General features: G+C 47.6%; 1 protein-coding gene across 1 annotated transcript in view; it reads right to left on the bottom strand.

Moving 5' to 3' along the window:
• Window positions 1–826: 826 nt before the first annotated feature.
• GXYLT2 (glucoside xylosyltransferase 2) overlaps window positions 827–27,230 on the bottom strand; it is a 66,078-nt gene continuing 39,674 nt past the window's right edge. Inside the window, exons 4-7 of the mRNA XM_040995070.1 lie at window positions 21,882–22,133; window positions 20,449–20,572; window positions 7,884–8,056; window positions 827–1,836 (exon numbers count right to left, since the gene is read on the bottom strand). Of these exons, the coding sequence (XP_040851004.1) occupies window positions 1,654–1,836; window positions 7,884–8,056; window positions 20,449–20,572; window positions 21,882–22,133 (732 nt within the window). The 3' untranslated portion in view covers window positions 827–1,653. The remainder of the gene's footprint in view (window positions 1,837–7,883; window positions 8,057–20,448; window positions 20,573–21,881; window positions 22,134–27,230) is intronic.

Below are 27,230 nucleotides of genomic sequence, written 5' to 3'. Positions count from 1 at the left end.
AAAATCACATCTCCTGCCGAAGAGACCCCTTGGGTTTGACACGGTTACTGAAATTCCTTTTAGAAGCGGTTGTTGAGTGGAAATTTATTATGATTTTTAAAATGTACATAATTTTTTTGGGAAGATTTTGTTTTTATTTGAAAGGCAAAATGATAGAATGAAAGAGAGAGACAGAGTAAGTGAGAGAAAGATCTTTGCAATGGTTACAATGCATGGGGCTGTGCCAGACCAACCTAGGCCAGGAACTCCAGCTAGGTCTCCCACCAGGGCGGAAGGGACTCAGAAACTTGGTTTCGCTTCTGCTGCTTTCCCAGATGCAAAAAGAAAAGAAAAAAAATATATACATATATGTGGGCTAGTGGCTTACATAGTAGGTTAATCTTCCACCTGCAGTGCCAGCATCTCATATGGTTGCTGGTTCCAGTCCCAGCTGCTCCATTTCCTGACCCAGCTCCCTGCTTATGGCATGGGAAAACAGTGGAAGATTATCCAAGTACTCATGCCTCTGCACCCATATGGGAGATCCAGAAGAAGCTCTTGGCTTCACATTAGCTCAGCTCCAGCTGTTACAGCCAGTTGAGGAATAGACCAGTGGGTGGAAGATCTTTCTCGCTCCCCTTCTCTAACTCTGCCTTTAAAATAATAATAATGATAGAATTGAATCTTTTACCAAAACTAGAAAAAGAAATATGTTTTGTCCTTTAACACTGTCCAAATAGCTAAAATCTGAAGGTTTCAACCAGATTTTTTTTTTTTGACAGACAGAGAGAGGGCACCCTTGTTTGCTGGTTCTCTTCCCAAATGCCCAAAATGCCCAGAGCTGGGCCAAGGACAAGGCTGGGAGGCAGGAACACTCGGCAGATTTCCCCATATGGGTGGCAGGAACCCAATCATTTCAGCCATCATAGTTGCCTCCCAGGATCTGTGTTAGCATGAAGCTGGATGGGGAGCTGAGCTGAGAACTGAGCCTCCAGGGGTACCTTAGTTGCTGAGCCAAATGCCTGCTCAATGGCAGAGGAATGTATAGTTTACATGTCCAACCTTTTTAGTATTTTGCACACAAATCTCAGCAAAGAGTTTGACTTTCACTGCGACTACTTGTTTTGTGCATTACAAAGGAAAGCAGAGAGGTAGAATTAGGGGGAAGAAGGAACCCACCAGGTGGCCGCCATCTTCCCCACTGGTTGGTAGGATATGGCTCATCAAATCTCAGCTTTGACTTCTGTATCTGTGTTCTGTACAAGTTTGCTGGTTTGCCTCTCAAGGAGAAGCTTCCCTAGGGTGTGGGGGCTTCTTGGGAATCTGGAGCAATCCAGCCCATGACTCCCCTGAGATGCTGTCTGCCATTCCTCAGGCATCAGAGAGTCATAGGAGCTCCGTGTCACAGCTGGTCCAACCTCTCTGAACCATGTTAAATGCAGAGAAATGGTTCATTTAAAAAAAATAAGGAGAGAGATAAATAGCATTTTAGAAAAACATGAAGAACAGCATATTCCCTTTTAGGTCCAACTAGTTCAGTGAAGTGAACCAAGTCCGTTTCAACTCAACAGCTGAGGAGCACCACTGAAGAGTTCGCGCAGGGGAGGAGCAGGTGGTAAGATAAGCATTCTCTTGTCCGGCAGACGCCCAGCTGCCTCGTAGCCCACGAAGCATTCAGGGCATCTGGTGGGGGCCTACATGGATGATGACGTGTTTCTCGTAAGCCCTTCTCATGGTCTTCTCGATCTGCTTCAGAAAGACCTGCGGAATTCGTCCACACAAAGTGTGCACTGTCTCCAGGAACTTCAGCTGGAGAGGATAGTACATGGATTGGAAGAGATTGTCTTGAAAGGGAAACTGAAAGAAAAAGCCCATGTTAGTAAAACACCGTTCAACATGCAGACTGCTTTTCCTAAGAAATAACCGGAGAGTTTAATGTAAGCATGCAGACACGGGGTTGTGTGGTATGAGACTTTGCAAAAGGATCTCCGAGGGCCTAAATGAAAATCCTAACTTAGTTGTGCAATCTCATGTAATTTAACTTCTCTGGACCTCAGCTTCTTTATCTATTAAAAAAAAAAAAAGGAGGAGGGTTTATTTGCATCGTCTATTCTTTTAAAGTTTAAAACAAAGTACATCATTAAAGACATGATAGTCTATAGGTACAGCATATTCATGCTGAGTAGAAATAAGACTCAAATAGATAATTTACCTAAAATCTATTACACCAGAACATTCAGTTCTTCATATTTTGTTTGTTTGTTTTTTGCCTTGGAAGTAAGATTTACTTTAAAAAAAACAAAGATTTATTTTTATTGCAAAGTCAGATATATGCAGAGAGGAGGAAAGACAGAGAGGAAGATCTTCCATCTGATGATTCACTTCCCAAGTGACCACAACAAAGCTGAGCTGATCCGAAGCCAGGAGCCAGGAACTTCCTCCAGGTCTCCCACAAGGGTGCAGGGTCTCAAGGCTTTGGGGTGTCCTGGACTGCTTTCCCAGGCCACAAGCAGGAAGCTAGATGGGAAGCGGGGCTGCCGGGATTAGAATCAGTGCCCATATGAGATCCTGGCGCGTTCACGGTGAGGACTTTAGCCACCAGGTCACGGCGCTGGGCCCAAGATTTACTTTTAAAACAGTATTTATTTGAGAGACAAAGAGAGAGTGAGAAACAGACTGAACCTCCCATCCACTGGTTTGCTTCTCAATGGCCACACCAGCTAGGACCAGACAAGGCAACAGCTGTGAGCCAAGCTCTCAGTCCAGCTCGCCCACACAGTCAGTAGCAGACCGACTACTTGCCTCATCACCACTGCCTTCCAGGGTTTACACTAGCAGGAACCTGGAGTCAGGGTTCAAACTAGGATACTCAGATGTGGCACCAAAGTGCTGTAGCTCGCAGCATGAGCACCAGGCCAAACGCCTGTCTGTGAGCGATCTTAGTGAAGAAACTGCAGGACCTATCTAAGGTAACCTCATCAACCCAGAGTCAAGCGATCACTAGTGACGTTGATTGACCGTGAACTTCTTATTCCTATTACACCTATGAGTTGTATTTTTCGAAAGGCAGAGAGGGACAGACTTCTCATCTGCTCATTCATGAATCCCAATGCCTGTAACAGCAGAGGCTGTGCCAGGTCAAAATCAAGAGCTGGCAACTGCAACTCTGCCTCCCACTTGGGTGGCAGGATTCCAGCGTGTTGAGCCATTACCACTTCTTCCCAGTGTCTACATGGGCCAGAATCCGTCAGCAGGGGAACAGTCAGGATTTAAACTCAGGAGCTCTGATGTGGGTGCAGGCGTCCCAGGGGGGGCATCTTCACTATTCCACCAGAGGCCTGCCCCCAGTTAACTTTGTTTTGCAAGTTCATGTACTCCATACAGATGGCTGTGTTTTTTTTTTCCCCAGTCAATATCATCCTCCTGAGGTTTTTCTGCTTTATGAGCTAACTTCTCTGAGTTTTCCCATAGGAAACAGCCCATGCGTGATATTTTCCAAAATAAATCTTTCCAACGACTTAGCCATGAGCATGTGTCCCTGTTTGATTACGGTCGTGTAGGAAGAGGCTGCAAGGAGATGAAGTTAGGCCCATCCCTGGTGAACATGTTTTACAGGAGCAGAGGAGACTGGAGGCAAGGAAGGAAAGGAAGGCCGAAGAGCAGCATGGTTTGATGTCTGGTGACTGGGGCACACGCTAATCCACTAACTCCCTGAAATTTCCTCGGAAGGAGGACACATTGTGTAAGGCACGAAGACCCTATCCTAGACCAGCACTGGGACATAACTTCCTTCCTGGTTGAGTTTGGACCACAGACAGCTCCAGGGCCCAGGCCCGAGTCTGAACTCCTCACCTACTGTCGCCCCAGAGATGGGAATCAAAGAGGTCAAAATCGCCTTGCCTTCTTCCTCTCTCCCACACTCCCGTTCACCCCATCAGCAAGGCCTGCAAGCCTCATCCTGACAACGTACGCAGAGTGTGGCCACTTCTTCCCCAGCATCTCAGTCCCCTGCAAACCCACGCCGGTCCATCTGCCACCCAACAGTTATACCCAGACTCACAAAAGGACTGGTGCTATTTTTTCTTTCGTGCCTCTTCCACTCAGTTACCCATGCAATGAATCAGAACACTCGCCAGAGCCCATCGCACTTCCGCAATGGCTTCCTGCAGCAGGTGGACCAAGGTCCAACTAATGGCTCAAGTGGACACGGGCATCTTCCCCAGCCATCACCCCCAGCCTATCATGCTCCTGAAAACATCCTGCCCAGATGTCCCTGAGGCAAGGACATTGGATCGTCTGGTGCTTGCAGAGGCCTGTCCACTTGGGAGCTCCTGGCTCCCAGCTTCGATTGGCTCAGCTCTGGCTGTTGAAGTCATTTGGGTAGTGAACCAGCAGATGGGAGACCTTCTCTTTCTATAGAATCTGCCTTTCAAATAACAGTAAGTAATCTAAGAGAAATGAAGGCAGGCAGGTATTTTGTGTAAATGCCAGATACTACTTGGTACACTCAGAGCTCATTTCGGGGTACCCAGGTTCAAATCCTGGCTCTTCCTGATTCCAGCTTCCTGCTAAGGCACACGATGGGAGGCAGCAGGTGACTGCTGGAGTAGTCGGGTCCCTGTCCTACACTGGAGACCTGGATTGAGCTCCTGGCTTCCAGTTGCAGCGTGGTCTAAGCCTCTAACTGTTGCCAGCATTTGAGGGGTGAACCAGTGCATAGAAAAATCTCTCTGTGTCTTTAACGTACATGAAAATAAATACAATTTTGAAAAAAAAAAAGCTTTTATTAGCTATTGAGTGCAACAACAAATCAGTCATTTTGTCGACTGCTCACAGTATTTTTATGAAGCACATACTATCTCCATTTTATAGTTGAGGAAACTCAGGGATGTAAAACCACAGCTAATGACAATCAGGAACAAAGTTGGGATTTGAACCCAGGACTGTTCCGCTCCAAGTGCAGGAGTGTGCAGAGCCTGGCAGACGGGTGGATAAGACCAGTAAATACATCCTTTTTGATACAGTCCTTCTATGGTCCGATCACTTTTGGGGATGGGGTTAGTGATTTTGCCAACCAGTGTGCCCGAACGAAAACCTGTCCTAGAGTGTATTTCACAGGGTGTTTATGAATCAAAGTTGTCCGGCCCTCCTCGTGGTCTCCCAGAACATGAGCCAGCAGCCAGACTTATGAGAACCACAAGCACTCGACCATAAACCAGGGCTGGCACCCCACCCTGCCTCACACCCATGCCTACTCAGCACCCTGCGAACAGCATGGCACCCCTACAGGTGCGGCTTACTGAACCCCATGTGTGCCCGGCAGTCAGTGTCTGCAAGAGAGGCTGCCACCAAGCTCCAACCACATCTATGCAGTTAAAACACCTGCCCTTTGCCGCTCAAAGAGCAGCAGAACAGGTGCAGGCGACTCTTCTCCTCGCACGAAGATGGCTCCAGGAACCCCAGAGGAGGAATTCTCTCGAACTCTTCCCTGGTTAAAGGCACACTTTCATAGACACACAAAAATGTGTTCCTAAGTCATGGGACTCCGCCTGCTTTATTCTTTCCTGAGTCTGCGCACAAAACCCTTATGGTTTCTCAAAGGGAAAGAGAGAAAAGAGAAAAAGAAGAAAGGGGAGGGGAGGAGGGCAAGGAGAAGAAGTCAGAAAAAAATGAACATTTTTATTAGAAACAACTTACAGGGGCTGGCATAGTGGCGTGGCAAGCTAATCTGTAAAAGCATCCCAGGGCCCAGTGCAGTGGCCTAGCAGCAAAAATCCTTGCCTTGCACATGCTGGGATTCCATATGGGTGCTGGTTCATGTCTTGGCTACTCCACTTCCCATCCAGCTCCCTGCCTGTGGCCTGGGAAAGCAGTAGAGGACGGCCCAAAGACTTGGGACCCTGCACCCTTGTGGGAGATCCAGAGGAAGCTTCAGATCCTGGCTTCAGATCAGCTCAGTTCAAGCTGTTTTGGCAATTTGGGGAGTGAGCCAGTGAATGGAAGATCTTACTCTCTGCCTCTCATTCTCTCTGTAAATCTGACTTTCTAATAAAAATAATAAATAAGGGCCAGTGCAGTAGCCTAGTGGTTAAAAGTCCTTACCTTGAACGTGCTGGGATCTCATATGGGTGCCGGTTCTAATCCCAGCAGCCCTACTTTCCACCCAGCTCCCTGCTTGTGGCCTAGGAAAGCACTCAAGGACAGCCCAAAGCCTTGGGACCCTGCACCCTTGTGGGAGACCTGGAGGAGGCTCCTGGCTCCTGATCAGCGCAGCTCCAGCCACTGTGGCCACTTGTGGAGTGAATCATCAGATGGAAAATCTTCCTCTCTGTCTCTCCTACTCTCTGTGTATCTGAGTTTCCAATAAAAAAAGTACAATAAATCTTTAAAAAATAATAATAAATAAATCTTAAAAAAAAATAGCATCCCATATGGACGTTGATTTGTGTCCCGGCTGCTCCACTTCGGGGTCAGCTTTCTGCTTCCAGCCTGGGAAAGCAGCAAAGAATGGTCAAAGTCCTTGACCCCCTGCACTCAGGTGGGAGACAGGGTAGAAGCTCCTGGCTCCCAGCTTCGGATCGGCTCAGCTCCGGGCATGAGATCATTTTGGTAGTGAGCCAGAGGTGGAAAACCTTCTCTCTATATAAAATCTACCTTTCGGGCCCAGCGCGGTGGCGCAAGTGGTTAAAGGTCCTCGCCTTGCACGCCCGGGATCCCATATGGGCGCCGGTTCTAATCCCGGCAGCCCCGCTTCCCTTCCAGCTCCCTGCCTGTGGCCTGGGAAAGCAGTCGAGGACGGCCCAAAGCTTTGGGACCCTGCACCCGCGTGGGAGACCCGGAAGAGGCTCCTGGCTTCGGATCGGCATAGTATCGGCCCGTTACGCTCACTTGGGGAGTGAATCATCGGACGGAAGATCTTCCTCTCTGTCTCTCCTCTCTGTACATCCGCCTTTCCAATAAAAAAAATAATAAAAATAAATCTTTTAAAAAAAATCTACCTTTCAAATAAAAATAAGTAAATCAAAGAAATAAAGGAAGGAAGAAAGAAAAAGAGAAAGAAAGCAGGAGGAATGGAGGGAGGGAGGGAGAGAGAGAGAGAGAGAGAAGCTTTTATCTGCTGGTTTACCACCCACATGGTTTCAATTGGACAGTTGAAAGCCAGGAGCCAGGAGCTTCAGCTGGGTCTCCTGCATGGGTGCAGGAGCCCAACCACTTGGGCCACCTTCCTCTACTTTCCCAAGCACATCAGCAGGGAAACAGATGGGAAGTCAAGCAATTGGGACAGAATCTGGAACCCATATGGGAGCTGGCGCTACAGGCAGTGGCTTTTACCTGTTATGCCACAATGCCAGCCCCTGGAATTCTCTTTCTGATATGAAATTTCCCAAATGGATTAATTTTTTCTCTAATTAATTGAGTAATCTATTAGAGAGAGTGTTCCATTAGTTCACTCAGATACCTGCAATAGCTGGGTTTGGACTGGGCTAAGAGTCAGGAGCTAGGGATTCTATGCAGGCCTCTCCTAGGGGTGGCAGGGGCTGCAGCTGTCATTGCTGCCTCTTTTTATTTGCAATGGCAAGAATGAAATCAGCAGCTAGAGGCAGGTACACCATTATGGGATAGCAGGCAACTTACCTGGCATCTTTAATCACTATGTCAGATACCTGCCCAAAGTAAATGTATTAAAATACATTTATATGTCAATACAAATCAGTGAGCGGCCTACAGGAAATAGAAAGCCAACAGTGAACTCGGTAGAGTGTTAGGTTCTAGGGATATGAGCAACACTGAGAGAACTCGACGCTTCCTGTCTGGCCTTCCAAGGGGCTGGAGAGCATTGTTGCCTGTGTTGCTCCGTGCACGTTCAGCACACGTCTGCTGGACACAGGTCAGGGCACACTTACATCCCGTATGGCTTCATAGAGCGCCCTGAATGTTGGCTGCTTGTCGTCGTGGTAGACGCCTCGGTTACCGTGCAGGACAGACACACCTTCACGCTCAGCGTCTTTGCAGTTGCTTCCGTACATGCAGTGGTCAGGCCGGTAGTTCCAGTGGCAGGGAAACACATAGAGACACTCTGGGGGGATAAGAGAAGGACGTGTTCAAAGTCAGTGCCAGCTCCTGTCTGCGTGACTGGTGATGAAATGACTCGGGAGCTGAACAGCACACAGGAGTGCAACACCCAGGAACCTGACTGGGACCCATGGACCAAGTCTCACTGCCAGGGACTGGATGGGGCTTGTTCCCCCAGGGTTCAAAGGCTAGGTGCTTAGTGTCCTTTTGTAGTAATGCGAGAGATGGGGACCTTTAAGAAGTGAGGTCTGTTGGAGTTGTTGGGAATGTGATGACAGAAGGGGGGGTGACGTGTTCTCTTGGGACCTTGAGTTAGTTCCTGTGATAGTATGTTAGAAAAGAGCTCTTTGGGGCCAGTGCAGTAGCTCAACTGATTAATCCTCCCCTTGCAAGCACTGGGATCCCATATGGGCATCGGTTCATGTCCCATATGCTCTGCTTTCCCATCCAGCTCCCTGCTTGTGACGTGGGAAAGTAGTCAAGGATACCACAAACCCTTGGGACCCTGCACCCATATGGGAGACTGGAAATGGGCTTTGGATCAGCTCAGCTCTGGTTGTTTCGGCCACTTGGGGAGTGAACCAGTGGAGGGAACAACTTTCTGTCTCTTCTCTTTTATCTAAAATCTGCTTTTCCAATAATAATAATAATAATATATAAATACACAGAAAGGAAGAAAAGAGCCCTTTGAGAGGCTGATGAGGTGGCACAGTGGGTTAAATCACACCTGTGACACTCATGAGGGCATCCCAGTAAGGCCCTGATTTGTGTCCCAGCTGCTCCACTTCCCAGTCAACTCTCTGCTAACATTCCTGGGAAAAGCAGTAGAGGTTAATACTACTGTTTAGGTCCCTGCCTTCCATGGAGGAGGCCAGGTGATGCTTCCGGCTCTCGGCTTTGGCCTGGCCCCGTCCGGATCATTTCAGTCATTTGAAGAGTAAACAGCAGATTTAACATCTCTATCTCTCTCATCCCTCTGCCTTTTGAATAAATAAATCCTTTTAAAAAAAAAAATGGTGGGAGGGAAGAACGGTCCTTCTGCTGAGTGCAATCCATTCCTCTCCCATGTGCTCCTGCTCCCCGGGAACCATCCATCAAGACGTGACACAGCAAACTGGGCCCTCACCAGTGCCAGCATCATGCTGTTTGGACTTTCTGCCCATTCAAGTGAGCTAAAGAAAGCTTACTTAGTTACCCAGCTTCAAATAAATCTTTTTTAAGATTTATTTTTATTTCAAAGCAGATATACAGAGAGGAAGAGAGACAGAGAGGAAGATCCTCCATCCACTGATTCACACACCAAGTGGCCACAATGACCAGAGCTGAACCAATCTGAAGCCAGAAGCCAGGAGCTTCTTCCAGGTCTCCCATGTGGGTGTAGGGTCCCAAGGCTTTGGGCCGTCCTTGACTGCTTTCCCAGGCCACAAGCAGGGAGCTGGATCAGAAATGGGAGCGGCGAGAACATGAACCATCAGAGATGCTTGCACTTGAAAGTAGATGTCTAGCATGTTGAACCACCACATTGGCCAGCCCTGGGTAATGGCATCTTGGCCATGCAGAAAAATGAGGGAATCAGACAGCTTGGATCCAATTCCCAATTCCAATTAAAAAACCATGGACTGGACAGGAGCCAAGCATAAGGATCAAAAGCAAGACAAAGATTTCTCTTCAGATTGAAAACAAAAGTGAAGCAAAAGGGATTGGCTTTGTGGCACAGCAAGTTAAGCTGCCACCTTCAATGTTGGCTTCCCATATGGGCACCAGCTCGAGTCCCGGCTGCTGGGCTGCTACGACCATTTGAGGAATGAACCAGTAATTGAGAAGATCTCTCTCTCTCCTCATCCTCTTTTAAATAAATAAATCTAAAGTAAATACATAAAATTTACAACAGCAAAGAGAAGAATCTAAATCCAGAAGTTAAAAGATGAACAAGCAAAAAATCCAAGGCTGAAAGTACTAGGTGTACCAAGGCTATGCACACACATCTAAACAAACGGCTTTCTAAACAAAGGATTCTTAACTAGCGGTGATTTTTTTCCCCTCCTAGCTACAGTGCCGCTTGGCAGTATTTGGCTGTTGTATCTGGGGGAGGTAGCCCCAGCATCCAGCAGGTGCTGTTAACATCCTGCAGGGACCAGGGGTGCTGCCCACAGCCCACAGTGCACAGGACAGGGATCCCTCGCAGGCAGATGCTGAGAACTCTGCTGCAGCCCTCTGGGAGTCAGCATTACACAACCTCCTGGCTTCCTGCCTCCCACGGCTGCGGGCAGAGGTCTGTGGAGCACAGCTCTGCGAATGAGAATGGCCCTGTGGGTGAACACAGAGGGGTTCCAGTGACTAGCAATGAAATAGTAGCTTCCAGATGTGCTTCAGTATCCCAAGTTCAAGGAAAGCAGCCCTGATTTGAGAAAGCCCCGCTGCGGAAAGCCAGGGAGGAAGACACGATCACCTGCTCTCTGGCAGACTGTGAATGTTTCTGGGGTCCAGTCTGAAGCCAGAAGCCTGGAAATTCTTGCGAGTCTCCCACATGGGTGCAGAGGCCTACAGATTTGGTCCATCTTTTGCTGCTTTCCCAGGCATATTAGTGAGGAGCTAGATTGGAAGTGGAGGAAGTGGAACAGGGTGGGACTCAAAGTGACACCCACATATGTGATGTGGGCATCACAGGCTAAGGCTTAACCTGCCACATCACAGTGTGAGCCCCAAGCCTAGATTTATCCATGCTGTCTGTGACCTAACCGCAAAGTGACTAGGAGAGCAAGTTCTGCTACAAGAAATGTAAACTCAAATTACAGAAAGTTTTTGTTCCTTAGTTTCATTATCAGAAAAATGGGGAAAATCATAAAAATTTCCAGTACTATAGGACATGCAGGAGGATTAAATGAGTTGTTCATATATGTCTGTGTAAGGTACAATGACTGAAATAAAGTACATAATAAACTTTTTAACAAGATTTATTTATTTTTATTGCCAAGTCAGATATATAGAGAGAGGAGGAGAGACAGAGAGGAAGATGTTCTGTCTGCTGATTCACTCCCCAAGTGGCTAGAACAGCCAGAGCTGAGCTGATCCAAACCCAGGAGCCTCTTTTGGGTTCTCCCATGTGGGTGCAGGGTCCCAAGGCCTTGGGTTGTCCTCAACTGCTTTTCTAGGCCACAAGCAAGGTCTTGGGTGGGAAGTGGGGCTACTGGGACATGAATCAGTACTCATCTGGGATCCTGGCACGTGCAAGGCGAGGACTTTAGCCACTAAGCTACCGTGCCTGGCCCCATAATAAACTTAAGTGGTTATAAACTTAACCATTGGAATCAGTTATTGTCATAAAATGAACTACTGGGGGCAGGTATGATGGCACAGCAAGTTAAGCTGCCACTCAAAGAGCCGGAATCCCATATCAGAGTGCCAGGGATCAGGTCCCCGCTGTTCTGCTTCACGGCACAGTTGATGACTCAAGCCCTAGGGCCCTTGCACTCATATGGAAGATGAGGATGGAGTTCTTGGCTTTAAGCTTCGGCCTGGCCCAGCCTTAGCTGTTGCTGACCTTTGGGGAATGAACCAGCAGGTGGAAGATCTCTTTCTGTCTTACCTCTCTCTGTCACTCTTCTTTTCAAAAGAAAAAAAAAAAGTCAGTATGCTAAAAATAATTTGTGGGGAAGAAAAGAACGATTGCATTAGGTTGCTGGAGGGATAAAACAAGATCACTTAAACTGAATCAACCCAGCCTAGCTTCCAGCACACAGTACACCTGTGATCAATCTTTCACTCCAGTTGCTTTTGGACGTGCTGTTGTCAGCTATTCTTAGCCTTTCATGGGCCACAGATCTCTTCGAGAATCTTATGGAAGCTTCAGGCCCTGTCTTTGCAAAAAAAAAAAAAAAAAAAAAGTCACTGGGTATATTTAAAGAACATTTGCTGGTAAGACCAGGAGCTTACAGATCTTCCAAACACCAGCTAAAAACCTCAGCTGTTGAACATCAAGTGTGAAATCAGATTCCAGACCAAACTCCATTTACATCCTGACAGCACACTTCTAAAAGGTCCCAGAGCGAGAAATGCGAAATGCCCCGAGTACTCACAGCATCTATCTACCAGTGCACTCACACAGACGCCCACAGGCAAGCCCAGGCCCTGTTTCTAGCCTCTGTGAGGGACACAGAACATACATGGTTACAGTGAACACACTTCCTCCCGGGTCACAGAAACAACAGCTCATTCCTGAGAAGTCAGATGACGGCAGGTTTCAATAAAGCTTCCTTCAAAACAAACAGGCAGAAATGGCGGCCCGGAAGAGCATCCCAGGAGGAGAACATGGCCTGCTCACAGTCCGAGGCTCGGGAATCAAGAGTGTTGTAGAAAAGATGAAACCATCCTAGCTGTTTAAAATGTTCAGATAAAATTTATTTAAAGGGTGGCAAGATCACAGACTTATGTGGGCCACGTTCCACGACAGAGCAGGTCAGGAAAGGTGGGAGAGAGAAGAATGTCTCAACCCTCCAGCCTGTGTCCATGGGAAGAAAGAGAGCATCCTTCTCTGTTGCCAGGCTAGCCCCAAGAGGGCAATATTTACATGATTTTGGCCCCAGGTCCCAGGTGAGAAGTACATCCTAGGGCAGAGGCCATTTGATTGACAGGTAGGCAGATGGGATTACCTACAAGAGAGGTATGGCTTTCCACTACCTGCCTGTCCCCCCTCAGAGATTTCTCACCCTAATCCTAAGGGCTGCTGAAGGATCTTGTTTTTTACTAAAGTAACGGTGACCCCTTCAGAGGAAGAAGACAATGGGGGAAGGTCATCCCATAAATATGGCTTTGACCTCAAATATTCAAGAAGTGAAAATCTGCATTAAGCTGCAAGTCTCCAAATACGGTGTTAGCTTGTGAAACAATGGGAGAAAGTTCTTTTCTTTCAAAAGGAAAATGGGATAACTCATAAAATCAGAGGAACTGGGGCAGGAAGTGGGGCAGCCTCTTGGATTTGGGAGAGGGAGGGAATTAATGGCAGCTTTGCAACACTGCTGCCCAGAAGAACCGGCCCAGGCCACTTTCTGCCCCTTTTGGCTCCCCAGGAGATGGTTTAACTGGTTGAACAGGGTTCAGGCAGGTCAGGGCTCCAAGCCTGCATGCCAGAGAAAATAATCTCCCCTAAAGTAACTGGGGGGCTGAGCCCCAAAGAAATGGAAGCCAACAGTGGGAGAGTGAAGAACAACAGGTGTTAGTATTCACAGAGAATTTTCTCATGGGTGTCCCACACACTTGGTCAGTGCAGGAGAGAGCAGATGCAAAATTAGCCTCTCCAGGTGGGCTTCGATGGAAACCTTGGGACCAGCTAAGGAGTGAGGAGAGCAGTGGACTAAGGGTGCCCGTTGGGCACAAGATCAATCATCGGTTCCAAAATGGGTCTATCTGAGAGAGAGAGAGAAAGGGAGGGAGACTGTGCATCTATCCACTGGTTGGGCCCCACCCCAAATGCCAACAATGGGGGCTGGGCCCAGCTAAGCTGAGAACCAGGAACCAGAACTCAACCCAGCTCTCCCACGTGGATGGCAGGCAGCCAATTACTTGAGCTATCATCCCTGTCTCCCTGGGCCTGCAGTGGCAGGAAGCTATGGCCAATAGGGATGCCAGGACTCTAACCCAGGTACTCAATGTAGCATCTCACTGCTCAGCCCAGTGCCCCCTCCAGTGAACTGCTTTAAGATGTCTAATTCCCCAAACTGCTGAAAATGATTTGACAATACATTTTCAAACCAACCTATCTGGAGACTCTTAGTCTTTGCCAATTTTCTCTCAATTTAGATAAAGAGGCTCATTAACTGATGATCTAGGAGTCTGAGATCCCTTAGTGGCACCTTCAGGAGTCTGCATTTACTTCCAGAGCCTGACAACTGCCTGCCAAGTATTGCATGAATTGATTGCTCCTTACATTTCTGACTATTTCATACTCTTGGGTTCTCAAAGATTATGGGAGAGTTTCTAACTGCTCATTCACTACTCCAAATTGAAAGAAGGGTGGCTATGTGCTTTTTTTTTCTTTCTGAAACCACAAGGAGAAATTCAATCCAGGTTTCCCACATGGTGGCAGGGATCCAATGACTTGAGCCACCACCTGCTGCCTCCCAAGGCCTGTGGTAGCAGGCAGCTGGAGTGAGGAGCGAGAGCTGGGAACTGAACCCTGATATTCCGGTGTGCAGCACAAGTGTCCTAGCCACTAGAACAAATGCTGGGGCTGGGTTCTTTTTTTCTAACACTCCATCCTAGACCTGAGCTTTCCCAGCATTCTCTTCTTCCTTCCAGCTAAGGGCAACGTACTCTGCTGAGATGTTCCTACTCATACCATCTAAGAAAGCTCATCTCTGCCTCCAACCTTGATGCTTGCATTTTTTAACCTGGTCTTTTTTTTTTTTTCTTAATGTATTAGTTAAGATGTATTTATTTATCCTAAAGGCACTGGTTCACTCCCCAAATAGCTGTACTGGATTTGGCTGGGCCAGATCAAAGCCAGGTAGGTGCAGGGGTCCAAGCAATGGGGTTATCTTCTGCTTTCCCATGCCGCTGCAGAGAGCTGGATTGTAAGTGGAGCAGCTGGGACTTAAACTGTTGCTCTTACGATGTGGCAGTATTGAAGGCAGTGGCCACAATGCCAGCCTTTTGGTAGCTTGTTTATCAGCGCCTCACCTCCACCACCAATTTGTTTCCTGGATAACATATCAGACTCTGTGTTTCTGCATGCCAGGCTGTGATTCTGTTAAGATCTGCTTCTTCCAATGGAAGATAGGCTTTGTGAACATAAGGGTTATTTATGCCTAAGTTGCTACAGGCTGTATCCCCAGCACCCAGCGCTATGATCGTGTAGGTGCTCGAAACTACCCACTGAATGAAATGAACCTCATCCCTCCTCTACCATATGTTCCTTCCTCTTATTCTCTACCTGCCCTTTCTATCTCTTCCTGCCTTTTGTCTCATTCCCCTTGCTAGGGTCTCTTCCTTCACCCCTTTATTCCTTTCTTTCAATTCCCTTCTCTCATCCAACCAACACCTCTGCAGCTCCTCCAGCTGGGAGCTCTAAGCCCTGCACTGCAAAAGCCAGAGATACTGGCCCTTCTTGCACAGACTCTCCCATCTCCATTCTTTTCCTTTCTGCTTATGTCAGGGGATCTCATACTAGCCACAGGCTGCAAACTGATTTGAGATCCATTTCCCAAAAACAGTTCTCACGCCCAACAATTGGGCTGGCCTGCCCACAACAGTGTTTGTCATCACCAGTTGCTGGGTGCTTGTGGGCGGTGACAACACAGTGTGGTTGCACACTCCAGGGTTCACGTGATTCCCAGCTGGAGCATAGATTGTTACAAGGCCACCACAGACTTGACCCATGTGACCTTGAGCCCTGCTCATGGTGGTTCTAGGTACCCAGCGTGACTCCCTAGTAGTGGCCACTCACCTCAGACCACCTCTGTACATCTCATGGGCCCTTCAGCACCTGCCACTCCCCTCTGACAGGGCTCTGTGGCCTCCAGTCTGGCTGGATGCCCTGTGTACCCATCTCCATGTGGCTGGTTTCATTTTCTCTTCCACTTGCACAATTCTTGCTAGTCAAGTGGTCTCCCAAAGGGAACAAATTCATTTTAGGACTGGACCAGTCTCGCCTGTAAAGATTTATTTATTTATTTATTTATTTATTTGAAAACAGAGTTACAGAGCTCCGTGTGATGGCTCAATGGCTAAATCCTCCCCTTGCAAGTGCCCAGGACCCCATATGGAAATCTGTTTGTGCCCCAGCTGCTTTACATCCCATTCAGCTCCCTGGTTATAGCCTGGGAAAGCAGCAGAGGGTGACTCCAGCCATGAGAGACCCAGAAGAAGCTCCGGGCTCCTGGCTTCAGATCAGCTCAGCTCTGGTTTTTGTTGCCATTTAGGGAGTGAATCAACAGATGGGAAGATCTTTCTCTCCTCTTCATAATCTCTGTGGCTTTCCAATACAAATACATAAAATCCTTTAAAAAAATGCAGAGTTACAAAGAGAGGAGGAAAGCTAGAGAGATAGAGAGGGAAAGCTCTTCCCATCCTTTGGTTCACTGCCAAGTGGCCACAATAGCCAGAAATGAACCAGGTCCAAGCCAGGAGCCAGGGACTTCTTCTGGGTCTCTCACATGAACAGTCAAAGTCCGAGCACTCAGACTATTTTCTGCTGCATTCCCAAGCATATTGGCAGGGAGCTGGATAGGAAGTGGTGCAGCTGAGACATAAACCAATGTCCATGTGGGATGCTGGTGCTGCAGCTGGTAATGCTGGCCTTGGGTAAATGACTAATAGCAAAACATGGGATGCTGGCATCACAGGCTCAACTTGCTATACCACAGCACCAGGCCCTGTTTTGTTTTTTGATTTTGAAATAGGGAACCATTGGTTGGGAAGTGATGATGTTGTGTTGACTTGGGCTTGGCAATCAGCCCGGGCCACGGGTGGAGAGAGGATGCTGACTGAGAGGGTGGATCAGATAGGCCTGGGGAGATGCAAAGCTGACCCTGAGGCTTCTGAGGCAGGAAGAAGCTGCTCCCGTCCTCAGCAGGTTCTTACAGGTGACACTCCTGAAGCACAGGTGATCTGATGCGTGTGGACGTGAGGCAGCCCGGACTCTTAAGGATGCACCCTCGCTTTGTGGGCCTCAGGGAGTGCTGTTTTCTGAAACTTAAGCACACTGAGCCAAATACATTTTCTATATGGAACTCCCCTGTTGGCTCCTGTGGGGCTTACTCTGTTCCTGACTCAAACGCACCTGATAAGACATGAGCCCAGTTTCTCACTCCTTGAACAAACTGTCTTGGGCTCACCTGCCAGGAAATGTCCTTCCCAGGAGTGGATCTACCTGCCAAGTCCCCATGGGCTCCAGCTGTCTCCTCAAGTCAGTTTATTATGTAACACTACAATTACACTCCCACAGGCACTGGACTACCTAAATACAGCAAGAGTGATAAAACATATTTTAGCTAATCACGTTTCGGCACATGTTTGAAAGTAGTGGTTTTATCCATTGGAACTCTGACAAGAATCACGTTGTAGACATGTGTCCCTGGTTTTATGTGTAAGGCTCCACCCATGGCAACCCAAGGCACTAAAACAGAAACATACTTATCTCCTGCGATATAGCCAATGGTCTGTCTTCCATGGGACAAAGGTGACAAATCTTTATTCAGATATAGTTTGTCCTGGCTTACAGAAAGTGCTTCTGGTCAACAGAAACAAAAGGAGACCTTAGAATGTGATAAGTGTGGCTTGCTTTTCAGTTTAAAGATCTCATGTTTAACAAAGTATCTGGGTAAAGGAGGAACTAGGAAGATCAAGAGCAGGTCACACAGAGTACAAAGACAGAAAACCAAAGAACTTGGGTGTTTGCTGGCCTTGACACTGTTCAGATCCAGGAGGGAGGGCACATTCACAGCTCTTTGATAATAACTTCTTCTTTTGAAAAATTTATTTTTATTGGAAAGGCAGATTTTAGAGAGAGAAGGAGAGACAGAGAGGAAGATCTTCCATCTGCTGGTCACTCCCCAAATGACCACAACAGCTGGAGCTGAGCCGATGCCAGAAGCCAGGAGCCTCTTCCAGGTCTCCCATGTGGGGTTCAGGGTCTCAAGGCTTTGGGGCATCCTCCACTGCTTTCCCAGGCACATCATGAGAGAGCTGGATGGGAAGTGGAGCAACCAGGACACGAACTGGCACCCACATGGGATGCCAGTGCTTGCAAAGTGAGGACTTAGCCACTGAGCCATTGTGCCAGGCCCTTGAGAATACCTGCTACCCAATGGCTCCAAGATGAGAAGTGTAGCAGCCACTTAGCTGGCTTCGGCCCCAGTCAGGGACAAGAGCTCAAGGACTTTGTGCAAAGCTGCCTACGGTGGCCTATGCGTATGACCCAGTCACTGATCACACCCTCCAATAATCGGCAACAGGCTACAAGGATTTCTGGGGAAGCCACTGTGGGAATCCTTTCAATTCCTCAGTTTGGGAAGCAATATGCACAACAAGGCTTATGTTTGATACCTTTAGCCAAGAAACAGAAAAGGCAATGCAGTACATATATTTTAAAATGCAATGGCATAGCAGAAAGATAGGCTTTAGATTTCTTTCTCACACTCTGGGGTGCCCCCACCCCCTCATCTCTGAGAAGTCCCTCTCTGTGCCCCATTTGGCTGGAGTTGGAGTGTTTTGGGTTTGTTATCCCTGCCCTGATACACATTAGCCATGTCATAAATTATTTACTTTTCTTTTCTTGCTAATTAAAAAAAGTTGATATTTCTTCAGGGAAGTGTTTTTAATTAAAAAAAAAAATAGAGACAGAGGAGAGAGATCTTCCACCAACTGGTTCACTCCCCAGATGGCCACAGTGGATGGTACTCAGTCAGACTGAAGACAGTAGCCAGGAATCCTCTCTGCGTCTCCCATGTCAAGGACAGGTACCCATGTACTTGAAGCATCTTCTATTGCCTTCCTAGGCACATGAGCAGGGAGCTGGATCAGAAGCAGAGCAGCAGGAACTCGAAGAGAAGGCTGGTGTCGTAAGCTACGGCTTAGCCCACAGTGCCAGAACACAAGCCCCTCCCTTGTTTTCTTAATCTACAAAATGGGGATTGTAGTTTCAGGATTGCCGTGGGCTTAAGTAAGAAAATATCTACATGTAGGGAAGAACAGATCTTAACCACGGTTCCTAAGCTCCATGCTCCCTGCCTTGCTGACCCATGTGTGAGCGCCCTGACTCTTCCCCCGGGACTTGGGAAGTGGGAGAAAGTTGGTCTTTTCTGTGTAACTGAGGCTGTAGCCTGAAACATCAGGGCTTTGCCAGAAGGCCTGGGAACAGGGAGAAGCAGTCCAAGGAGAGAAATAAACAGCTTCTGTGCAACAAGGTATATTGCTCCTGGGGTCCCCGAGTATCCCCCCCACCCCGATGCAGTTGCTGGGCTGTGCTGGCCTGCCCTCCTACCCCTGGTTTCCATGAGACTGTCATCTGTTTGCATAGCCCAACAGTCTCCTCCATGCTGCAATCCAGGGCTCTTATTTGCAGCCAATACACATCTACTTCAAACCAAAGATGCAATCTACTTAAGAAGAAGAAATGGATGCAAGCTAAATTCCCTATAACTTTCAGTAGGAAATCAGTGAAAGCAAGCCACAATGGATTTTTGTGTGTGTCTTAGCATTGGGAGTACTTTCAAAAGTACATCATAACATTATACTTTTTGTCTTTTCCAGGATTTGGTTCTTTGTAGTATGAAAACACATGAAATAAGGTCTTCTTAAACATGAAAGGTAGAGATAGATAAGATTGTTGTATTGCAATGTCCTCAATGGCCAGGGCTGTGCCAGGCCAAAGGCAGTATCTGGGAACTCCATCAGGCTCTCCTCCATGGGCGGCAGTAACCTAACTACTTAAACCCTCACTTGCTGCCTCCCAGGGAGTACACTAGTAGCAAGTTAGAATCAGATCCTAGGTGGGACTTCAAACCTGCCCTTCTGGTATTGGATATAACCACCGCAAGGGGCGTTCTAACCACTGCATCCAACCCCCGCCCTAGGAAACTAGATTTTACTCCAGACTTTTGTTCTGAGCAGAAAGCACAGAATAGGTTTTTCAAGGGTGACATAAAATCGCAGGCAGACATCTCAACCTCAGGATTTTTAAAGATAAAGACCTGCGCAGAGTGGAACCAGGGCTGCTTATCCCCACCCCCCTCCCGACCTTTCTCAAGGAGAAAACATGGCTTCGATTTTGATGGTATTAAATGAAGCTTTCGCAAAAGAGGAGGAAAGAAGGTCATTGTTTTACCTCCAATGGTTAATGTAAAAACACGGAACAAACACCATGCTCTCCCTTCCTTCTCTGACCCTAGGAAATGATTGGCTTGACAACGTAAGAGCTTCTTTTGCTTTAGAGAACAGGAACAGAGTGGGAGGATTTGGGGCCTGAGTCCATATTCCAGGCTGTTTTAACCTTGAGTGAGTCAGTTCTCCTGAAGACTCCTCTAAGAACCAGTTCTTTTCCATGTAGCCACCGTTCAAGCTGGGGAGGTGCTCATGCCTTGATTCTAGTATTTTCAAGGACTTGTGTGCCACACGTCCATTGGCACTTCCCTTTGGCACTGCAGAATTGAAAAGACCTTTGCTGGGGATGGGATCCAGTGATGGAGGTTTCAACATTTAGCCTTTTGTGTTGGGAACACAAGGACCCGCCTCTGCTGGATGCCCAGAGGGCAAATGAAAGGGCGAGCATGGCAGGAGAACACACAGGCTGCTCTGTGCCTGAGTCAGCTCAGTCAATAGCAAGCCAGGCCTGGAATGTGCTCTGTTGGGCAAGGCGGGTGGAACTCCCACACACATGGCATACACGCGAGAGCAACCTACCTGGGTTGAAATAGAAGATGATGTTTAACAAGTCCTGGTCTCCCCACGTGATGGCATTCTTGTACTTCTGGTAAAGAGGGTACAACATGTCCCCCCACGCCAAGCCCGTGGGAATCATGCTGTTCTGGAAGAGAGAAGACTGTCGGAAGAGCTGAAGCAAAACAAACACGGACACGTTGTCCACTCAGGAAGCAGAGAGGAGGGGCTGCACCTCTTTCCCTCTGGAGAACAAAGCCAGTTCAGGAAAGGGTCTCACCACCCTCAGGGCAGGGGCAAAGAAGTGGCTAAGAAGTGTCCTGTTTGGCCTGACGGAGGCTTGCATGTAGGGTGAACCACTGACTGGTAGTTGAGCGCCTGGCTTCTCTGAAAACCTGAACGCTAGCCTCTCTCTTAAGCTTCAGAGGCATGGGAACAAAATGCAGGAGCACTGTTAAAGCATTTTAAAGAAAAACATCTTTCCTTGTCTTGAAATATTTTGTTCCTTTTAAGATGGAAGCAAAACATCCACAGACTAAATATGCATGAAATATAAAGTTAAAATATTAAAAATTATCTGCCTCCAAACCCCATGTTCTGTAGAAGCACCCCCAACGATCAAATGATCGGTCTCTTGGGTATTCTTCTGGAACTTTCTGACAAGTAGAAGTGAGTTCATTCTATAGTCTCATAATATGCCAGCTGATTCACTATTTTCTCAATATTTCCTAGAGATCTCCTTAGCTCAGTCATATATCAACCTGTTACTTGTAACAGGAGGGTGGTATTTTTTTGACTACTGTATTGATAATCATTGAGATTCCTTCTAATTCTGCGCTGGGATAAAAGATGAGATCAAAGGGCCTGGCATGCTAGCCTAGCTGCTAAAGTCCTCGCCTTGCACACGCTGGGATCCTATATGAGCTCCGGTTCTAATCCTGACAGCCCCAGCTTCATAGACAGGTCCTTGCTTGTGACCCGTGAAAGCAGTCAAGGACAGCCCAAAGCTTTGGGACCCTGCACCCACGTGGGAGACCCGGAACAGGCTCTTGGCTCCTGGTTTCAGATCGGTGCAGCTCCGGCCATGTGGCTGTTTGGGGAATGAATCATCTGACAGAAGATCTTCCTCTCTGTCTCTCCTCCTCCTCTCCGTATATCTGACTTTCCAATACCAGCAATAAAATAAATCTTAGAAAAAATATGAGATCATGGGCACAACTGAACAAGGATCTCTGTGTATTTACATGATTATATTCCTAGAGTAATCCCAAGACATTCTCTATGACCTCGAAGCTGCACAGGATTAAAAAACAATGACATACTTCCCTGTGGCTCTTTCTGTCTCTACCTGCAGACTACTGTATCGCCAATATCAGCATCACAACTCTGTAGGAATGTCATCTTTGAAGAGACAAACTCTCACAATGTAAAGAAGGAATTCCGTAACACTTGGTTACCTTGAACTGGGTGCTTCTTATCCGAGTCAGGTTCATCAGCATGACTCCCGAGTTCACACCCGCAGAACCATAGAAAGGATGCCGAGCAAAGCGGCTGTACCAGCCAATCTTGGGGATTTCATGCTCGGGGGCCATTGCTGCGAGCTGGGTGGAGTTAAACTTCCTCAGAAGCTTCCAGATATCCTCCACAGGCCTCAGAAAGAGGACGTCTGTGTCCACGTAGAGAAGGGAATCCACATCCTTTAGAATCACCTTCGTGGGGAGAGATCAGGAGGAGACAAAACAAAACAGACACAGATAAAAAAACAGCAGAAGTGGCCTAATACCAGCATTTTTCATATTGGTCAGAGTTCTAGAATGGGATCACTCCTGGCTACTCTTCACTCCTTCTCCGTTGACCTGAGGGATGCAGATCAACCAAGGAGTGGCAGATCGGAAGAGAAAACTTGGGCAGGCATGTGGATAGTTGGCATGTCTGCATCCCATGGAGGTTGTTGGTTCAAACCTTGGCTCCTTCACTTTCAATCCAGCTTCCTGCCCATGCAGCTGGGAAAGCAGTGGAAGATGACCCAAGTCCTTGGGTCCTTGCTATCCGGGGACAGGCTCAATGAAGTCCTGGCTCCGACTTCAGCCTGGCCCAGCCCGGGTTGTTTTGGCCATTTGCAGAATGAGCCAGCAGATAAAAGAGCTCTTTGTCTCCTTCTGTGTGTGTGTGTGTGTCATGCCGCCTTTGATGTAAGTAAATAAATCTTTAAAATTGCAAACTGGGATGTAAATCTAAGATATGTTATCTCTAAGATTTAAATAAAAGGGGAGAAAAGAGAATGGGAAGCAGGGAGGAGGGAAGGGGAGAAGAGAACATCATTATATTCTTAGAATCTGCAAATCACACTGAATCTATTAAATGCTAATTAAAAATTAAAAATAGATTTTTAAAAAACGACAAATGGGAAGGACTTCCCAAATCAAGCATGTAGAAAGACAGAAATGCATGTGTTTGTAAGAACTCCATACATGTTATACTTACAGGAATAAAAGCTAAGTAAGAGTTTTGAAATAAACAATATCAATTTCCATCTAGATTGGCCCAATTCTAGGATCCTGGACTATATTTGTGAGAAGTAAAACTCTGAAAGGGCTGAGAACATCAGCCCATTGCTACAGCTCTCTCTCTTTCTAGCCTCCAAATAAGGCCACCGTCTTCCTTAATGGCAAAACTGCGCTTTTGCCATTTGAAAACCTGAAGTGGACAATCCTACCCGTCTCTGGATCCATTTCTTCCATTTAGTGGTGAGGGAGTATGGGGCACCACTTTTTTTTTGAAATTATGTTTATATATATGTTTATCTTACTTTATTTTGTTTTATCTGAATGGCAGATATACAGAAAGAGGAATTTACGGAAAGAAAGATCTTCCATCCACTAGTTCACTCCCCAAGTAGCCACAATGGCTGGAACTGAGCCAGGAGCCAGGAGCTTCTTCCGGGTCTCCCACGTGGGTGCAGGGTCCCAAAGCTTTGGACCGTTTTCTACTGCTTTCCCAAGCCACAAGCAGGGAGCTGGAAGGGAAGTAGAGTAGCCAGGACATGAACCAGCACCCATATGGGATCCCGATTGATGCAAAGTGAGGATTTAGTCACCAGGCTAACACACCGAGCCCTTGAAATTTTATTTTCAGTTAACATGGGAATAGTAAAAGCAAGTCATTGGCCAGTGTTGGGTGGAGAATGGGGATGGGTAAATTTCTCCTTCTAAAAAGAGACAGGTAATAAGTATTTTCTGCCCTGTTGTAACCACTCAGGTCAGCTGCCTAAGCAGACTAGCATGCCTAGACAAGCCTGAACAAATTAGAGACGCCGTGATCCACCACAACCTCACTTAGAGACACTGACATTGGAGCTGTCACGTGGTCATCTCTGTGTGATTCTTTTTTCCACAACCATTTGAAAGGTAAATGTCATACTCACAACCACCTTGGGTAAACAGGCTCTGGAGACTAACTGCTTAGCTCACCAGGGCAGTCCGAGGCTTGTCGGGACTAGAGGCATTCACCTTGTTTTGCCTTTGACCCCAGGTTTAAAGATAGCATAAGCCAGGCTGTGAGCCTTCCTGGATTTCCCAATGTCATAACAATACTTGTGCACTGAATGTTTGTGTCCCTCACCCCTAAATTCTTGTATGGAAGCCTTTGCCCCTGAAGATGGAGATGTGGAGGTCATTGGGTTTAGCTGAGGTCCAGAGTGTCGGACCCTCAGGGTGGGGCTAGTTAGCTACCCCAGCCAGTGTCCTGTCTGTCTTGGCCAGGGGAGGAGAGGGCAGCGAGGATGCCATCCGCAGGCCAGGATGGGGAATGGGAAGAAAATTCTTTACTGAAAGGATAGATAAGTCAGCTCTTCTCCATCCCTAAGGAAATGAGCGCGAGAAAGGAGCCTTTGAGAGGCCTTGGAGGAAGAGGTAGGGAAGGTGCTCACAGAAGCTGTTCACACCCAGGGCAACGAGCCCTCCTGATCCTGCTCCACTCGCTGCCACGTCCTGGACAGCCACTCCGGACAGCTGGACAGCTGGCACTGAGCAGGAACCGAAGCTGCGCCACAGTCAGCATCATTTTCAGGGAACGTGTGTGTGTCTCACTTTCAAGTTCCCATTGTCCCAGTCCTGTTCTGACTTTGACAACTTGGCAAATGAGTTTTGGGTTTGAAATCGAACCTGCTTTGTCAAATCCCATGTCTACCATGATAGGGTCTTGAGTGGGCTGTGTACATCTTTGAGATCTCAGCTTCCTTATCTTGTAAATGAGAAAATGAGACTGGCTGTGCATTTCCTGGTGCTGTTGGGGTGACTGAATGAGATTATATGTGTGGAGCACACAGTTCCTGGACAGAGGATGCAGTGATCGCTGGGATATTATTGTGTGTTTAAAGATTTATTTTATTTATTCATCAAAGAGATGAAATGAGAAAGATATTTCATGTGCTGGTTCACTTTTTAAATGGCTGCAACAGCTGGGGCTGGGTCAGTGTAAAGCCTGCAGCCAGGAATTGCCTCCTATGTGGGGGGCAGAAACCCAAGCCTGCCTAGACGCATTAACAGGGGTCTCGACCAGAAGCAGAGTAGCAGGGACTCAAATCAAGACGCTGATATGGGATGCTGGCATTGCAAGCTGCAGCTTAACCCACTGTAACACCACACCAGCCAGGCTATGCAATATTGTTCTCCCACTCGCATGAGGGCTAGGTCCCTTGACGCATAGCCAGGTCCCCAAACTGACTGTACTAGGAAGAGTAAAAGAGTGAATTCTATTCCTTGTTCTCAGGAGCATTCATGAGGTAGACAGAAAGCACCAGGTGATGTCAGAGGCGGCCTATAAACACATAATAGTAGGGCCCTGAACTGATCAAAAATGAAATCAAGGAAGGCTTCCTGGAAGAAGAAACATCTAAACTAAGAAACAGATGAAGGGCATGGCAAAGATGATTGAAGGTTAATGGAACAGCATATGCAAAGGCCCTGTGACAGAGAGAGAGTGATTGAGAATAGTGCAAGCTGGATGGGGCTTTAGGAACGGTAAGACACTGGGCCGTCAGAACAGCAGGGGCACCTGCTCAGGAGCAAAACTGACAAGTTTGGACTTGACCAGGACAGCAGTGGGAAGATGCCCAAGGACCTGACTCAGCACCTAGAGCCACTCCTTTTTCTTTCCTTCCACACTGCCCACATCCAGGGTCACAGACTTTACTTCCACAACATCTAGCTCAGCCCCCTCACCCTGAACCCCAGGCTCCATGACAAGCCCCTTAGTGTTCTGCGAAGTTCCCCTGAGTGGTCTCCCTGCATCCACCCTGGCCTTCCTCCCACCCACTCCTCACAGGGCCACCCTGGGAGTTTTAATTTCCAGTGTGAATTTTCTCCTTTCATGAGACAGTAGATGACATGGGTCCATGTCCACATGTTCAGGATTTGCCCCCTCTCTTAACTCCTCTGCTGCCAGGGAGCAGGATTCTGCAAACTTACGGGGTCCTGTCTTATGACACAGTGTCTACCTCGGCAAACAACCTGCATTTATATTGAAAAACAGAAGTGTGTGTTCTGCAGTTATTGGGTGCAGTGTCCCACAAAGACACTGGCTTTAATGAGGCCACTTGATCAACGGTGCTGCCCAGTTTTCTGGCTTCCCCAGCTTGCGTGCTTATTATAACCACAGAAGTTACATGGAGCTTTATCTCCAGACTAAACACCAGGGAGTGGTGTGTGGGGCGTGGGGAGAAACACAAAGTGACTACGGATTCACTTACAGCGGCACAGGTGACGGGGGAGTCACTGCTCATTTCCAAATCCTTCCTTCGCCCCCGCCCTGGGTCTAGAGATAAATCTTAGCTGAATACCTGTGCGTCATGACAAATGACTTTCCAGAGCTGTTGGTTAGAGGGCTCCTGAATGTCGCCCAGGGGGGTAGCCTTGCATGCAAGACTCGGGCCAAACCCTGTGTCTCACATTCAAAAGCTGCACTTTCTGCTGTCTGCACTGCCTGACGTCAGCTTCCTGCCAATGAGGACCCTGGGAGGCACCAATGATGGCTCACGCTGAGGGGAGACTTTGACTGCACTGCCAGCTCTGCTGTCAGCTCTCTGTCCCTAATTGCTTGCCTCTCAAAAAAAAAAAAATAATACCACCATAATAAACATCCAGATGAAAAGATTGTAGGCAGCCCCTCAAAGCAAGCAGAGCTGCTCCCCTATTCCTCCCAGTCTTCAGCTCTGACCTCTTCCCCCCCAAAACAAGCCTTCCCTGAGATGGTCTACCCTTTCCTTGCTTTGAAAATGTATTTCTTTATTTGAAAGGTGGAGTGACACACACACACACATATACACAGAGAGAGAGAGAGAGAGAGAGAGAGAGAGAGACCTTCTCTCTGCTGGTTCCTTCCTCTATAGCCAGGGCTGTGCTAGGAGTCTGGAATTCCACCTGGATCTCCCACACGGATGGCAGAAGCCCAAGTACTCGAAGCCATCTGCAGCTGCCATGCAAGGTGCATTAGCTGGGAGCTGGATCAGAAGCCAAGCAACTGGTTGTTTATCTGACTTTCCAGTAAAATCAATAACTAAATAAATCTTTAAAAAACAAAAGACAAATACAAACAGGTAATTTTGCCTTTTTTCTGGGGGAGGGGTCTCAAATGTGGCATTTAGAAGAATAGTCCCAATTCTACAACACAAAACTTTCTGCTGGTATACAATAGAAACCTTGGAGCAATTCAGCAGCCCACAGGGCGGCAAGTTCAAACCGCTCTTTACCTCTCTCTAGCCCTGCCGCAGGACCGTGGCCAGCCCTACCACTTGCATCTCTTCTCTT

This window comes from Ochotona curzoniae, unplaced genomic scaffold (genome assembly GCF_017591425.1).
Source record: "Ochotona curzoniae isolate NIBS_2020 unplaced genomic scaffold, NIBS_Ocur_1.0 contig_908, whole genome shotgun sequence".
Lineage (NCBI taxonomy): Eukaryota > Metazoa > Chordata > Mammalia > Lagomorpha > Ochotonidae > Ochotona > Ochotona curzoniae.
The sequence above is the reverse complement of the archived record's forward strand: the minus strand, read 5'-3'. Positions and strand labels throughout refer to the sequence as shown.